At 47.1% G+C, this 15,962-nt stretch overlaps 1 protein-coding gene across 1 annotated transcript in view; it reads right to left on the bottom strand.

Moving 5' to 3' along the window:
• Positions 1 to 15,962, bottom strand: part of Fam114a1 (family with sequence similarity 114 member A1) — a 66,099-nt gene that overhangs the window by 11,248 nt on the left and 38,889 nt on the right. The window contains exons 7-10 of the mRNA XM_050149631.1: positions 14,745 to 14,897; positions 8,707 to 8,830; positions 2,543 to 2,634; positions 500 to 771 (exon numbers count right to left, since the gene is read on the bottom strand). Coding sequence (XP_050005588.1) covers positions 500 to 771; positions 2,543 to 2,634; positions 8,707 to 8,830; positions 14,745 to 14,897 — 641 coding nt within the window. The remainder of the gene's footprint in view (positions 1 to 499; positions 772 to 2,542; positions 2,635 to 8,706; positions 8,831 to 14,744; positions 14,898 to 15,962) is intronic.

The following is a 15,962-nucleotide window of genomic DNA, read 5'->3' as shown; positions in this document are numbered from 1 at the left end:
GTGTGTGTGTGTGTGTGCGCGCGCGTGCGTGTGCGTGCATGTGTGTGTGTGCTGCCAGGTCCCCAGGGATAAGACAAGCCTAGTCACACCTGTGTCCTCAACAGAGGCAGGTGGTGAGTGGGGCGTGGAAGGAAAGCTCCTTAGAGAACACGTTCCCTCAGAGTGATCTCCCTTAGTCGCTTGAAAGTTCGAACCCGGCATAACGAGCAATTAGCGCAGATGACTCTGGAGCACGGGCAGGACATAAAGCATCGCATAGACATTAAACTGCAGCAAAGAAGCCACGGCATGAACGTTTTTAGGGGAAGAAAAGAGCTTCAATTACCTCCTTAGTGAGGGAACATAAAGGAAATTTATAGTAACAAATTTGCATGTAAGATGGAGATTTACTGTAAAGATAAATCAATTATGCTCCGGAAGGTCTTGCTGCTTCTAAATTATGAAGTTATGGAGACAAGCTACAACGTGTGCAGGAACTGTACAGGAAGTTAAGCCTTACGGCGTCTTGGAGTAGGGGCACGGTGTGAATGGGAAGTGGCTATCCACACCTGAAATGAGGCTGCCATAGAGCAATTGTGGATAACTGTGGGTGACGTGGTGTGGATTTACCTCTACAGTTTTAGTTCCTTTTCCCCCCGTTCTGTCTTCTTCGGGTTCTTTGGCTTGCTCTCCCTTTTCTTCCTTCTTCTCTTCTTCCTCTGGTCTTTTGGTCACATCTATTGACACCAGGCTTTGATCCTCTTCCACCCAGTCATGAGCTTTCTTCATGGCCTGCAAAGGCCCCAAACAAACAAGACATTTGCCATGGGAATGGGGAAACCAAGTCATGTCAAGCCGGACCCTCCGGGGTGGATGTGTGGGGCCGTTTCTTCAGGGCCTTAGATGGCAACCTCGTTGTTTGTAGAAACTATAGGCGAGGGAAAGAGGGTGGAAGGGAAAGTGCACAGAGCATGTTGAAGGGCTCCAGAAGTTTAGAAGGGCCATTTAAAAGATAATTAATTTATTCTTATTGTATGTGCATTGGTGTCTTGCCTGCAAGTATGTCTGTGTGAGGGTTTCAGATCCTGGAGTTACAGACAGCAGTGAGCTGCCATGTGGGTGCTGGGAATTGAACCCGAGTCCTTTGGAAGAGCAGTCAGTGCTCTTAACCTCTGAGCCATCGCTCCAGATCCTAAAGAGAATCTTTTAAAATGATATTCAGATGAGAATAAAAATGACAGACAGACTGTACCACGTACGGTATGGCCTTCGTGTTTCATGGCCAGCGCAGAAGATGAGCTGCAGCTTTTCTGGTAGGCATTAGAAATTAGTAAAGGGTCGTGGCTACAGCAAATCTCCTCATGTAGCGGTTTTCCTAATCATCTCAGAGACCGATAATGTACGGTGATGGAAGGAAGAAGCATGGCTTTGCTCCTTCTGACTCAGGGCAGGCCCTCCAACCTCTACCAGGAGTGCAGCATAAACAACCCGTGACCCACAAAATCGTGGCCAATTGGAAACTGCAGAAACCATCTCCCTGGTCCGGTTTGTGGCTTCCAGAATTCAGAGAGAGGTCAGCCTCACCCAGGGCTCATTGGATCCTTCATGCTGTTTGTTTAAGTAGACGCTGTCACTCATCTGACGCTGCACTACTCACCGTAAAGCCTATGCGTCCAAGCTTAACAGGTCAGAATGTTGGGGGGCGGGAATTTAAGAGCTAGGAGATTAGGGGAGAGGCATCCTAAAACGTCCTCTTTTTGGAATAAAGGCTGACCCACGCAACTGAGAAGTCCCCACGCTCCTCTCTGAGCAGTACCAGGTGCTGCAAGGAGACGAATGAGGCGATTTCCCAGTGTTCGAGTCCTCGAGCTGCCAGATCAGGGACCCCTGACAGAGAGAAAGAAATTGCTCATCTGCCACCTCTATGTCTCATTCTGCCCTTTCTTCATGCGTTGTAATAGGTGAGAGGCTATATAAACCTCTAAGGTAAGAGAAAGGGAGAGAAAAACCCATTATATAACTTTGAGTAAGTAATGTTCAGTGTCTTCATAGGAAACCCCAGAGCAAGACCCTGTACTAACTTGCAAAATGCACTGTGGTGTTAAAGGAAGCTGGACCGCGAAAGCTGGACCATCCTAAGACAGTTCTAGCAGCAGCAGCAGCAGCCCCGGTGGGAGGAGAGGTATGACTCTCAACTCTCAAAACTGGCCTGTCTCTTTAAGAGGCAGGGCAAAGAGTAGAGTCTGGAAAAGGCCCCTGGTGATTCCCCTCCACCTCACTTTGAAGATAACCGTCCTCTGACAGAAATTTCTATTTCACTGTGAGAGATTAACTGACTTTTTCAAGGTCACAGATAATCACTAGTAAAATTACAGAAGGCAGGTCCCAGAATTCCTGCAGACATCACGCTGCCCCTCAGATACTAATTACCGACCTCAGACTCCCCTCCCGCGGTGGTGCCAGAGGGGTTTGGTGTTTTTCTGTTTCTGCGGACTCTTACAACTGAGACCCTACCTCCCCAAGCCCCTTCAAAACCAAAGGCACAGAATGGGTTGTTTCTGACCTTATTGAGTTTGTCAGGTGTGGCGGCGACGTGTAATTCGAACAGGAGTTCGGTAAGCATGCTAGCAAATTCTTCGCCCTTTTCTTCTAGGCCTAGAAATAGAACACGACAGAAGTAAGGAGCGTGATTTATTTATTTTTCATCCTTCTGAATGTGGCAGCTCTCCTGACTTTGCAGCCTGTACCTGGGGTAGACTAAGGAGAGGCTGCGGCAGTGTGCCCTGGGGCTGCCTGGGAAGATGGATGTCATGTCTTCCACTGGTGAGCACAGCGGGGAAGCGGCAGGCCGCCTGGAGAGGGCTGCCAAGGCCTAGCTGCAGGCCTCTGGCACCAGGGCACCCCTAGACTGGCTCAGACACCACAGAGGGTAGGGAGAGGCCTTGCGCATTTTGGGACCACAGTTCTAGTGGCCCATAGCTAGTTGGTAAAAGAATAAGAGGACAGATAGATGTACGACCCATGTCAGTCAGGCCTGAGAGGCCTGCTGCCCAGAGTGTTGCTAGGCTTCAGGCTGTGACTCTGATGATGCCCAGGGTGCCCTGCTGAGGATGGGCCACAGGGCTGAGTGAGCAGAATTCTAAGCTGGGTGTGTACTCTGATGTAACATCCTCTCTCTGGAGAAATTTCCCATGGTTCCCTAGGATACCTAAGTGGCATTCTAATACTTTTTAATGATCTATTTTCTCAGACTGGAAGCTACCTAAGGACAGAGAGAAATTTAACTCATTCCTAACCCAGTGACTGGAACATAGTACATGGTAAAGAAAATATCACCTTGATGATACAGTATTTATCATATGTCTACAACACAATAATCACATGATATTTGTTATATAGTATAGTCATATATCATGAAATGAAAATAGATATTCCTGGTAGGAAAACTCAACAGAGAGCTTTAAAAGTTGCAGTGTCCTTCTCTCCTTTGTGACTTCAAGACAAAGCCATCTTAAACCTTCAGGCAGTGCTGAAGTACGGACTCCATTATGGGTTTATCAGCTCCCTTGGGAGGAGAATAAAAGTAATCTGGCCTGACGGTAGGTGTGCAAAGCCCTCTGAGAAGAATGCACCCAGGCTCACGCCAGAACCCAGGCGTACCTTTGGGGAAGGCTAAGTCCTGCGAGAAACACTGTACCTCACAACTTGCCTGGATACGTTAGTTTCAGCTTTATAGAAAAATGGTTCATGGGCAGCTCATAAAGATAGCCGGGGGGGGGGGGGCTGTGGGTTTGCTCAAAATGTTTATCGTTGATCTGTTTATTATGATCTATATTCTCACAAGGGAGACAGGTCAATAAACAAATGGATAAACAAAACATTTATGTCAAGTGGTGAATTTTATGGAGAAGTATAAACCATGGGAGAAGGCTAGGGGTGGCTATAACTTAGGAACTTTATTACAAAACTTTAAAATATTTATTTATTTATTGTTATGCGTATGAGTGCTTGCTTGCATATATGTATGTGTACCACATGCATTCCTGGTACCCATGGAGGTCAGTGGAGGTTGGAAGAGGATGTTGGATGGATGGCTGTGAGCTGAGCCCAGTTCCCAGACTATAGCAAGAGCTCTACTCTGAATGTTTGTGAGTCCCTAGAACTCGCGTTGACACCTCATCACCAGGGGTGATATTATGAGCAACCCGGGCTTTAGGTCATGAGCACCACGGCATTCTTGGGAATAGATGAGTGTCCTTTGAAAGAGTTCCCAGAGAACTGGTTGGCCTGTGCCCCCATGGAAGGACATAGCTAGAGGACCCCGCCTAAACACCAGATCTGCCAGCACCCGGATCTTAGAAATCTGTCTAAACCGTGAGAAAAAGTCCCTGCTGTTTATGAGGCTCACTGTGGTGCTTGCTGTGGGGGCCTGAACAGATAGGGGGAGGAAGGAAGGAGGGAAGGTAGCTATGAAGAACGGACGCACACTTAGAAGCTGGACCCTCCTTAAGCATTTCTGTTCTGATTTAGCATCAGTTCCCGCCAAATACATTTATTGTTTGTGTGTTCCTGTCAGTGTGGTACATAAGAACTCATTCACCCGAATTTTCCAGTTTTGCGAACAGTTCAACATTGTTGTGTTCGGTTCATATGGTAACTAAACAGGGAAAGCTGGAATTGGTGCAGCCACCACCTGACAGCCTCAGAGGTCAGGGGAGGCACAGCCTTGCAGCCTGGCAGTGGCAGGGAATGTGCCTGTCAAAGTTCAGGGGACACTAAGGAGGCCAGTGGTGAGGTGTGTGCCCTGGGGCTAGAGCCTCAGGATGAGGCAAGGAGGTGAAAACTCTTTAGCCAGGAAGGGAAGTGCTCCTCTGCACTGTGGTTCTCAGGGCAGGAGTGTGGATGCCTGAAGAGACCCCGTTAGCCAAGGAGCAGAGGTGGGAAGGGAGGGTGAGAAGGGGGAGGAAGGAGAGAGAGGAAGGAAGGGAGATTCCACAAGGCCTGTGTGAGGCCATGCTGCGCTGCAGGAGCCCTTGGCTGAGGCCTACACCTGGCTTCCACCCCAGCCCATACGTTAGCCTCTGGGGCAGGAAACCAGCCACCAGGCTGCCTTGGCTTACCACTTCCTGTCCCCCCTCCATGCCCCACACCCTGTTAGCTGGTGATAATCAAACTCACCCTTAGTTTTTTTCGTAAATTTTATTTTGTACTTTTGGAGAGTTACTCACGCTAAGCAAGCATCCTGCCACTGCATTACAGCAATCCCATCCTTCCCGCTTTAGTTACTATAAGAGCCAAACGCAACATTGTTGAGTTGTTTTGTAAAAGTGGGAAACTATGTAAAGGAACCGTCATGCACCACACTGACATGGACGCTCAAGGTTAAATACATTTGGTGGGAATCCACAGTAAATTAGAACACAAGTACTTCAGGCGGGTCCAGCTTTTGAATGTGCATCAATTCTACTAGACACATACCAGTAACTTTAAACATGTATTTCAGAAGGGAAAAAAAATCACTAGAAATAAATAGATAAAAGCAGATGAAAATAAATGTTGCCACAAAGACTATCACTGCTATTCTCGGCCTGTATACATGGCCAAGAGAACTTCCCCAAAGACAATAAAAACAGAAAATGGACTTTTAAATTCTCCTCACAGTCACGGTAAAGCAAATTAGAGATCCATGCCGTTTGATGAGCCTGCACTGTGCCGGAAAGACAGGCGTGTAAACGATGAGCCAGTGTTGTTTAGTGTGCAGGAGCCCAATATTAAATCTATCTAGAAGATGACAGTTTATTATTATACTTCCTGAGACTACCAAATAAATTTTTTAGTTGTTAGAGGCTTTTAGGAATATAAGTGCATTTATAAGAAAAAAATCACAACAACAACAACAACAAAAGGAACCTGGTGAAAATGCTTAGATTTCTGCCAGAATTTTGCTCTTGGAATTTTTTTTCACATTCCACTTGTAAGATTCCTTTCCCGTGTGTTTGGGTAACCCCTCCACCCTCCTGGATTTTGGGTAACCCCTCCACCCTCCTGGAGCTGTCACACGCCACAGGATGGGGTTGGTTCTACAACAACACCTCTGGTGTATCTCCCAGAGCCTCATTAAGAATCTGAATGACATTTATTTATTAAATTAAGTTAATGAAAATTAATAGTGTTTTGATCATCTGGAGATGCCCTTTGGGGAAAATGGATCTATTACAGGAGCTAATAGGCTTTTGTCATGGAAAGAGAGACAAATTTACCATCTCTCCACCTTCCAGCCCCCAATTTTCTCAAAATATGACATTTAGAGCACTTCGGTGTGTGTGCGTGCGCATGTGTGCATGTGCGTATTTGCGTGTCTGTGTGTGAAATCCAAAAACCTCAATTTACGGAATGAGGCTCTGTATTATGAGAACATACCACGTTGCCTGTGGCGACATTTTCTTTCAGCAGTACAGACTCAAGTCTCCTCTCTAAGGAGTGGCACCGACGAGAAGCGGTGTGGTTTCACTCTGTGTTAGCAATAACGTCTCTGATGTCAATGAGAACATGGAGCTGTGGGTGTGCATGTATGCGTGTGTTCATGTGTCCCCGTGTGGGTGTGGATGCATCCGTGGCTGTGGCTATGTGCATGCAGCATGCCTGGAGAGGCCGGAGGACAACATTGGTTCATTCCTCAGGGGTCAGTCCCATGTTGTTGGAGACCAGGTCTGTCCCTGGCCAGGAACTTCAGGGAAGAGGCAGAGGCCAGGCTAGCTGGCCCACAAGCTTGCTTCTGCTACCTCTTCCTGGCTGAGATTACAGGAGTATGTCACCCATTTTGGCTTTTGCTTGTTATATGGGTTCTGGGAATTGAAATGTAAGTTCTTACCCTTGAAAGGTTAGCACTCTGTTGGCTGAGCCCTCTCCCCAGCTCTGGGGCCCATTTTTAAAAATTCTTTCTGAATGTCACGCCAACAGGATCAAGATCTAACTCACGTATCATGAGCTTGAAGAAGAGCCTGACTGGGGTGATGGTTAGGGCTAGAAAGGGGCATCTATACTTTATTTTGGGTCATAAAACACTCGTGTTTGAGCTTTGATTAAAGGCATATAATACTGCATCTGGGAACAAAACATTTCCGTGACTTGATGGTGACAGCGTGAATGCGTATTGTCACCACTCTGCATGGTAGGGCATGACAGGTACAATGATGAATAAAAGCTGCAGCTTACTCTGACTCCCCAGTCTCCCTGGCATTGCATTGACACACTGCACAACAATAACACCAGCTAACATATTTGAGCAGCTCTGTATGCCAAGATCCGTAACGTATATTTTTATGTATGTCTTTACTCTGAGCTCCTAGACTAGGCAGCACTGTCTCCAGGATGTAGTAGAGATATATACTCTTTTCATCAGGGCCAGGGGACTTGTTCAAGAAATTACTGGAAAGGTTTCCAGTGGGATTTTCTATTGCTCCTAGAAGCAGCTAACCTTGAATCTGCGGTTGCTCTGACCATTGGCACAAACTCTAGGGAGCCCCTGTGGTATGGTGCCTATAACTGTCATATCTGTAGGAAGGCACTGTATACAGCAAATGCTTGACTCTATTCCTCACTGGATGACCAGTGTAGTAACTGGAAATAGCCAACGTTGAGATTCTCTTCTCTTCTTAAAAGAAGCCTCGCTTTTCTTACAAAGGTGCTGGATGCCTGTGGGTTCAGGTTACTTCTGAGGGATGTGGTAGAGTGATTGAGAATGGCCGCATAGGCTCATATATTTGAATGCTGGTTGGTGGACTGTTTAGGACGGATTAGGCAGTGTGGCCTTGTTGGAGGAGGTGTGTCCCTGGGAGGTGGCTTTGAGGTTTCAAAGGTCCTTGCTAGGCCCAGTCTCTCTCTTTCTCTCTTTCTCCCTCTCTCTCTCTCCTCAAGATGAGGATGTAAGTTTTTAGCTACTGCTCCAGCTCCATGCCTGTCTGCTTGCCTCCACCTTTGCCACCGTAGTGGTCATGGACCACTGTAATTCTGAAACTGTAATTCAATGCTTTATTTTGTAAACTGCCTTCATCATGTCTCTTCATGGCAATAGAAAAGCAACTAAGACAAGGGGGAAGGCTGTCGCAATGTGTATACCTTACTCACTCCGTGATCTTCAACTTGAAACACCTCATCCTGGGGCACTTGGAGAAATGGCACAACCACGGGCAGAACTGTACTTCTTGTGTGGTGCTGGGATCTGAACTCGGGCTCTCATACGGCTAGGCACTGTTGTGTTGCTAGGCTACCAGCCTCCTACACCAGAACTGTACTGTTCAGATCTCCAAGTCCCGTGTATTCACACAGGACACTTGTAAATGCACAACTCCTCCACACAGGGATAAAAGGGAATAACAAACTTATCAAGACTTATGCACCATGGTCATCAGTCGCAGCCACAACATCCACACGCAGAGTTAGAAGTGCAACGTCCACAGTAGCCATTTAAGCCCAGCCAACTGCGCTCTCGTCATTTGACTTTCTGCATTTACTGTGGGCTGGCGACGAGCCAGGAACCATGTAGAGAAAGGATGTGGCTCCTGCTCAGCAAAGAGAGGGCTATACTGTGACCAGCCCAGGTACTCACAACAGCTGCACAGGGCATTCAAGACGAACACTGGAATTAAGTAAACCCCACCCAGTTCAAAGGGCCATTTCTCAGCAACTGCGTCCCATGGGTTTATCTTGGTGTTTATGTCTCTTTACCTTGTTCTTCTGGACTTGCTTCACTCTCTGATTCTTTGGCTACAAAGATGTCTTTGATAGAAATTAGGTCATTTTTCAAGAGTTCTAGCTTCTCTCCATCCAGAGATGCTAAAAATGACTGAACCTGGAAGAAAAAAAATAGGTCATCTTAAGTGTCATCGTTTCTTGTGAACACAGACCAGGTTGGCCTCGAACTCACAGAGATCTACCCGCCTGTCTCCAGTTTTCCCAAGACAAGTGAGCGAACAGGTAAGGGAGAGTTGGCTCTGCGCCTGCCTGTTCACAGCATGGGCTCCCTGGGCCTCAGGCTTTTCATTCTTTTGCTATTCTTATTACAATTCAGTATATAGTCCAGACTTGCCTTGAACTGACTTTAAGGTCCAGGCCAGTCTTGAACTTGAGCTCCTCTTGCCTCAGTTTCTGAATTACTGTTATAGGAACAAGTTGCCACGCAGGACTAATTATCTCCTTCCTAAAGCAGGACCCGCACTTCCTTACGGTCCTTTGTGCGGTAAAGAACAAATATGAAGCAAAAATTACAGCGTCAGGAAGGCCGGTCAATGGGTGGGAACCATTTATCATAGTGGTTAAAACACACTTTGACCTCCAGACAGCTCAAATATCAGTTCCTCACTCACTAATTGCTGACCCTGTATAACTTATATTCCTATGCCTTGGCTCAATCCATGAAGTAGGGGCTGTGCATATCTATCTTACAAGGTCACCTTGATCATTAAAGCATAAGAACTGGCTTAAAATCAATGATGCTCAATAAATGACATATCAAACACACACACAGCCACATAGGTACTTATTAGACAAGACTTACCCTAAGTTTACAAAAATGCCCAAGACACTTTTTCCGTTTCTGGGAGCTAAGAGTCTAGAGCAGTTTCTCACACTGTGGGCCGCGTATCTGATATCCTGAATATCAGGTATTGACATTACGATTCATAACAGTCACAGAATTACAGTTAGGAATCAGCAGTGGAATAATAATATGGTTGGGGGCCAGCACAACCTGAGGAGCTGTATTAAAGGGTTACAGCGTCAGGAAGGCTGAGAACCACTGCCGTGGAGGAAGGAAGAAGCCCAAACCAATGGTTTCAGCCTGAATAGATGTGGGGGAAGGGCACAGCAGGGTCACTCTGCCTTAGGGGAGCTAAGGAGCTGGGCAGGCAGAGCTTGGGAGAGAACTGACCTCACCCCTGCTCCTCTTTGGAGTCTCTCTTCTGACAGTACCCTCTGTGCACACTTCAAAACAAGTACAGATGGCCAGCCATCCTCTGAAGACTAATTTGAATTTCCAGATTGGTCACAGGGCATGAAATATCATATTAGAAAATGAGGTAAGGCTGTAAGTTTTTATTTTTTTTCATTTTGCAAGTCAGATGCTGGAGGGAGCTCAGTCCTCCCTGGGTTAGGTTGCAGTGTTCATGGGGCAGTAGATCAACACACCAGGCTAAGAGTCAGGCAGGGCATCCAGCCTGACAGACTCCATTTTCCTGAGTGCTTAAGCACATCACTGGGTGCCTGCCCAAGGCTCTGGAGGACGCTTGGCAGGAAATCAACCCGAAGCCCATTAGCCGTGCAGTTCGGCAGGTAGCAGCAAATGCGCCCCGCTCTGTGGCTCCTGGCCAGTCCTTCTGGCCTTGGCCTTCTGAGAGCCTGCCTTTTACTAGGCTTCTGTTTCCCCATTGGGCCACAGTGATGTGCACTGAATTGTGGTCGGGTTCAAGAATAAATAATAAGTAATCATGCATTCTTCAATACTAAAGGAATGCTGACTGACTGCTTGGTACTAGGTAGAGTATTGTTCGGGTCACACGAGGGTACACAGGGTGTCCATGAAAAGAAAAAAAATGCAACCGAGTGTAACGGAAAGAAAATGATTCATTTTTCACACTTATTAGGTATCACACTGCCGGGTCTGGCTTAGAACCAATCTGATCCTATTTAATATTGTGTGTGTGTATGATGAAGGTGTGATATGTGTGTGCACAATGAAGGTGTGGTGTGTGTGTGTGTGTGCACAATGACGGTGTGGTGTGTGTGTGTGTGCACGATGACAGTGTATGTGTGCATGACGGTATGGTGTGTGTGTGCATGATGACGATGTGGTGTGGGTGCGCACGATGAAGGTGTGGTGTGTGTGTGCATGATGACTGTGTGTGTGCATGATGACGATGTGGTGTGGGTGCGCACGATGAAGGTGTGGTGTGTGTGTGTGCATGATGACTGTGTGTGTGCATGATGACGATGTGTGTGCATGACGACAGTGTGGTGTGGGTGTGCATGATGACTGTGTGTGTGCATGATGACTGTGTGTGTGCATGATGGTGTGGTGTGTGTGTGTGTGTGTACATGATGACGATGTGTGTGCATGGCGACGGTGTGGTGTGGGTGTGCATGGATTGTTATGTTGTTATGTGGGTGTTAAGGTCTGACCCCCAGTCCTCATGATTATGTAGTAGGCACTTTTAACCACTGAGCCCTCTCTCCAGCACCAATTCTTCCTGCCTTCCTTTTTCCTTGCTGTGCCTGAATCTCAGTCAATGAAATAACAGTGGACGCAATGAGCGTCCTTTCTTGTCCACAGCTTTCGAATGGGAGCGTCCTCTCTAATTCCTCGGGTTGACGGGACTCAGAAGACCATAAAGCACTAGAGAATGGTGCCATCCAATACTCCTTTTAGACTTGGACACAGGGGAGTCCACAGGACACCCGGGATGCTTCCTCTTCCAGAGCGGTCTCCAGGTTACTGAGAGGGTCTCTTTCCTGAGTTGTGTTGAGGCCAGTGTGAACCTGGGTGATGACTAGAGGCAGGTGCTTGAAGGGGAAGTGGGTGAAGCTGGAACAATGGTATCTCCCTTACCCGTACACAGCAGTTTGAGGCAAAAGACAGTTGGAGCCTTACACGTGTAAACATAGGCAACTTAGTTAAATTTGTGTTTCAGACACGCAATGATTATTTTCTTAGTATAAGTGTGTCTCGAATAATTTGTAGGATGTATTTATTGGGAGTTCGATTTTAGGGAGTCATCCTGTGAGGTTTTTTTCCTACTGTCTGTTTTCGAAGTGGTTGAGACTTGAACTCAGGACCCCGCATTTGCTAGGTAAGCCCTTTGCCTCCCTCCAAACTACAAAGGCCTGAAGCCCTTTTCTTATTCATTTTATTTCTCACATGTTTAGTGTGTGCGTGTGTGTGTGTCTGTGTGCGCACGCACGCGTGTACGCACGTGTAAAGAGCAGAGATTTTTCTCCCTCTGCCCTGTAGGTGCCAGGGATCAAACTCAGGTCACAGTCCTGGCAGCAAGTGCTTGCACCCCATGTGCCATCTTGCTGGCCCTTATTTTTAAGTTTAGATTGAATTTAAATAACTTCTTTTCAGTGCTAGGGACTGAACCCAGGACCCTGTGCATGATCTATCTGTGAGCTTTAGCCTCCATCATTTTTAAATTTCTTTTCATCCACTTTTAATCTGAGACAGAGTCTCCTTAGGTTGTCAAGGCTGGCCTTGAACTCACACTGTAACCCAGACAAGCCTCGAACTTGAAACCAATCTGCCTCAGGCTCCTCAATGGCTGGGATTCAGGCCCATGTCACATGCTTGTATCTATGGGGCACAGCGCGGTGACCTGACATGTGTGCACCCTGGGTGCATCATGCCAGTGAACGTATCTATGAAACACTGCCTCACGCCGTTGTTGTGGTGAGAACGTTTCAAGTTTATGCTTTCAGCAATTTTGAAATACGTGCATTTCCATCACCCTCAGTCACCGTGCTATAAATACATCTCTGGTAGCCACAGTGTGTCATTAGCTGTGCCTGAAGACCTCAATAAGGGCTTCTGCTTGTATTCCTGCTGGGGGCCTGTGTCCTTCAATCTAACCCCTGAGTCCAGGAAGTCGCCTGCTGACCAGGTTCTCCCTGCTGGTTTTCACATGGATTTGCAGGACTGCTTAAGACAGCAGCACTCAGAACTTTTTACAAGTTCTGCACTGCTCCCTGACTGTCACAGGAAGCTCCAGGCTGGGGGAAGAGAGCAAAGCTTGTGGAAACCATGCACAAAGGGAAGATATGATCCCCTCTGGGACTTTCCCCAAAGGCCCCTGAGTTGAAGGCTTGCTCCCTAGCTTGGAGTTACTGGAAGGTGGTAGAGCCTTTGCGGGTGGGGGCAGGGAGAGATGTTAAGTCACTGGAGACCTATCCTTGGACGGGGCTGTGAGGCCTCGGCCTCTTCCTCTCTTTTGCTTCCTGGGCCTGAGTGAGTGGGTTGTTCCACTCTCTTGTGCTGTCTCGCTGTATGGCCCAGAGCGAGGTGGCCAACTCCTCACGGATGGGACCTTATGACGTTCACACCTGTAATCTCAGCACTCGAGAGGCTGAGGCAGGAGGATTGTTTGAAGAACCCAAGGGCTGTTTTGCAACTGGGGTCCGTGATGGAACCAACCAGAATGCAACCTCTCCATTATTGTCAGGGTAGGGGTCAGCCTCCTCCTGTAATATTGTAAATAATAACAACAACAGATATTTAGAGCATCAGAGCGCATGTCAAATACAATGCCGTCAACACTGTGTTTACTCAAACCCGCGGGTGCGCTAGGCAGCAGCTGGCATTTACTGAGCACCTTATTTGTACCAGGCAAGCTGCTACGAGCTCTTTCGCAGGCTATCTCACGGAATCCCTTTTGGAATCCTGCGAAGCGGGTTTTCACCATCATCGTCATGTCGAGCAGATTGCAATAAGAGGGGTCCAGATTCCCACAGCCTCAAATTGATGCATAATCACATAAAGGCTGATTCCAGACTCAGCTTTCACGGGGAGAATTTTGTGCTTTGGTGGGAAATTGCATTTTTATTTTTACTGGATTATGAGATTCTGAATGCAGGGAGCAATTTTACCACCGTGCAAATTGTGGAAGGCTGATGGCAGTGCAAAGCAAAGCCGTTTCTCTGCAGACACGCAGCCGGATTTTAGGTGAGTTTTGCAGGCAGAGGCCAGTCTGCCCCCCTCCCCCCCGCCGGCTGGCAAGCTTGGGTCTATTTGCAACTATGGTTCAACATTCTTTCTCTGGTTTTCTCTACAGCTGGCCATAACACCTGCCTGTTTTCCTCACTTAATTAATGAACTAAATAAGATCTTTATTGGGTGCTTATTTTGTATCAGTATGAATCATGATTTTCATCGTTTTGTTTCATTTTTTTTTAAAAAATTATCCTTCAACAGTGTTTTTGCTTGCTCGCTTGCTTTTTTAAAATATTTTAATTTTTAAATTCTATTTGTGTGCACACACGGAGGCCAGAGGACAGCCTGCAGGTGCGAATCAGTTCTCCGCCCACCTTGGGCGTCCTGGAGATTGAACTCGGGTAGTCAGGCTTGGCAGCACGTGCCTGTGCCCGTGGAGCCATCCCACTAGCACAGTTGGCTTCTTTCCTGAGACAGAGTCTCACGTAGCCTAGCCTTGCCTCCAATCCATAGCGAATCGTCTTCCTGGGGTCACGTGGGAGACTATGAATGTATACTGTCTGTTTGGTGATCTAGGCTTCATAGGGTTCTCAGTGGGAGCATTTTCAAATAGGTCTTGGAGGGATGGCTTTGTCTTTTTTGACCCAGATATTCTGTTGGTGACCAAATAAGTAACACCGAACTCATGAGACAACACACACTCGAGGTCCACAGTCTAACAGACACACAAGCCATTCTGTCTTCACTGGGTGGAATAAAGGCACGGGCTGGTGAGGGCTCTCTGATCTGGGAATGAGATCGTCAAAAAGAGGGCCTGGCAGGCAAGTTTAAGAGCAGCCTTTTCTGCCCTGAGGAGGGGTAGTAAGGACTCTTGATTTGCTGAGCCTTCTGCGCTGGGTGGAGTAACAGGTAAGCACGTGACAGAGAGGAAACCATAAGCAGCTAGAGGGGACATCAAGATGGACAGCACGTGAGACCTCAGCATAAGTCACGAGGAGAGAAAACAAGTTGTTTTGCTATGGAAACGCATCACCCAATAAGGCTGCTCAAATGACTCATGTGGATGTACCTTGCTCTCACTCTCATTGGACAGAATTTCCAAGGCTTCCAGGTGTGACAAACCTTGATATTCATCAAAAAGCAACCCGTAGTGTGCAGTCCTCTCCACTGTGAGCTGCTGGGCCAGCCTCTGCTTCTCCTTCTCCTTGGCCTCTCTCAGCATCTGTGGAGACACAACGGTCATGCACTAGACAGCTCTTTCCACGCTGCCTTCCTGTGCAAGATACAGAGGTGGTGGGGAAGACAGACATTATCTGAAAAATCACCTTTATCACTTGGAATTTCTCAAAATGATTCTTTGTGAGTAGGTGGTAGTGGGTTCTCCCCTATGACCTCAGTAGCTCTTGGTGAGTGGTTTGGTTTCCAGTACTAGGTATAATTTCCCTATTGTTGAGAAGACATTGGGCCCAATTAGAAAGCTGTTGGTTACTGCCTAGGTATCTGTGCCACTATTACACCCTTCCCCATGCTGGTCATTGCTTTAGTTCATGGACATCAGAACTGGCTAGGACTATGGGTGGCTCTTGTTCCTTGGAGGCTTGCATGGTGCCTTCTGTTACCATAAAAAACTAGTCCTCAGGGAGGAGGTTTTCAGGTTCCCCATGAAGTCTCATCACCATGGCTACTGAAACAAGACATGAACAAAGACAACACCAATGGATATGCTAATGTGAACGGGGGAAGCTAGTGGGGCCTCAACCCTATGCAAAAATCTATAGGCAACTAAGGAGTGCTGAGAGAAATAGTCTTCCCCAGGGAAGGGCCCCCAAGTATGCCAAACCGAATGGTCAGCCTGAAAACATATACATATACAGACTAAGCAGGTTGTGTTTATATGCTTTGAAATTATACACACGCACACGTTACAGTAATTAAGGAAATACACACACACGTTAAGGGAATAGAGGCCACAAATTTGAGAGAGAGAGTAAGGGGCCCATGGAAAGGGTTGGGGGGAGGAAAGAAGGGGGGAAGACAATGTAGTTATATTTTATTTAAAATATACATTTATAAAAGAATGGTAAATAGATACACAATTGATACTGTTTACTAATGTTTACCTATTCTGTTTCAATTCTCCTCTGAGCCAAACAAAGCAAGCCTCCGAGCCTAGGAGTAAGAGCAAAAGGAAGCACACAGGGGCTTCCGCTGCTGCCCACTGAGGTCTTCTCAATCCCATGTTCTCAAGTGTCCACATTTTCTATATTGACAGTTTTCAGTGCACTGA

Source organism: Alexandromys fortis, unplaced genomic scaffold, assembly GCF_014885135.2.
Source record: "Alexandromys fortis isolate MF-2015 unplaced genomic scaffold, M_Fortis_MF-2015_v1.1 scaffold_0, whole genome shotgun sequence".
Taxonomy (NCBI): domain Eukaryota; kingdom Metazoa; phylum Chordata; class Mammalia; order Rodentia; family Cricetidae; genus Alexandromys; species Alexandromys fortis.
The sequence above is the reverse complement of the archived record's forward strand: the minus strand, read 5'-3'. Positions and strand labels throughout refer to the sequence as shown.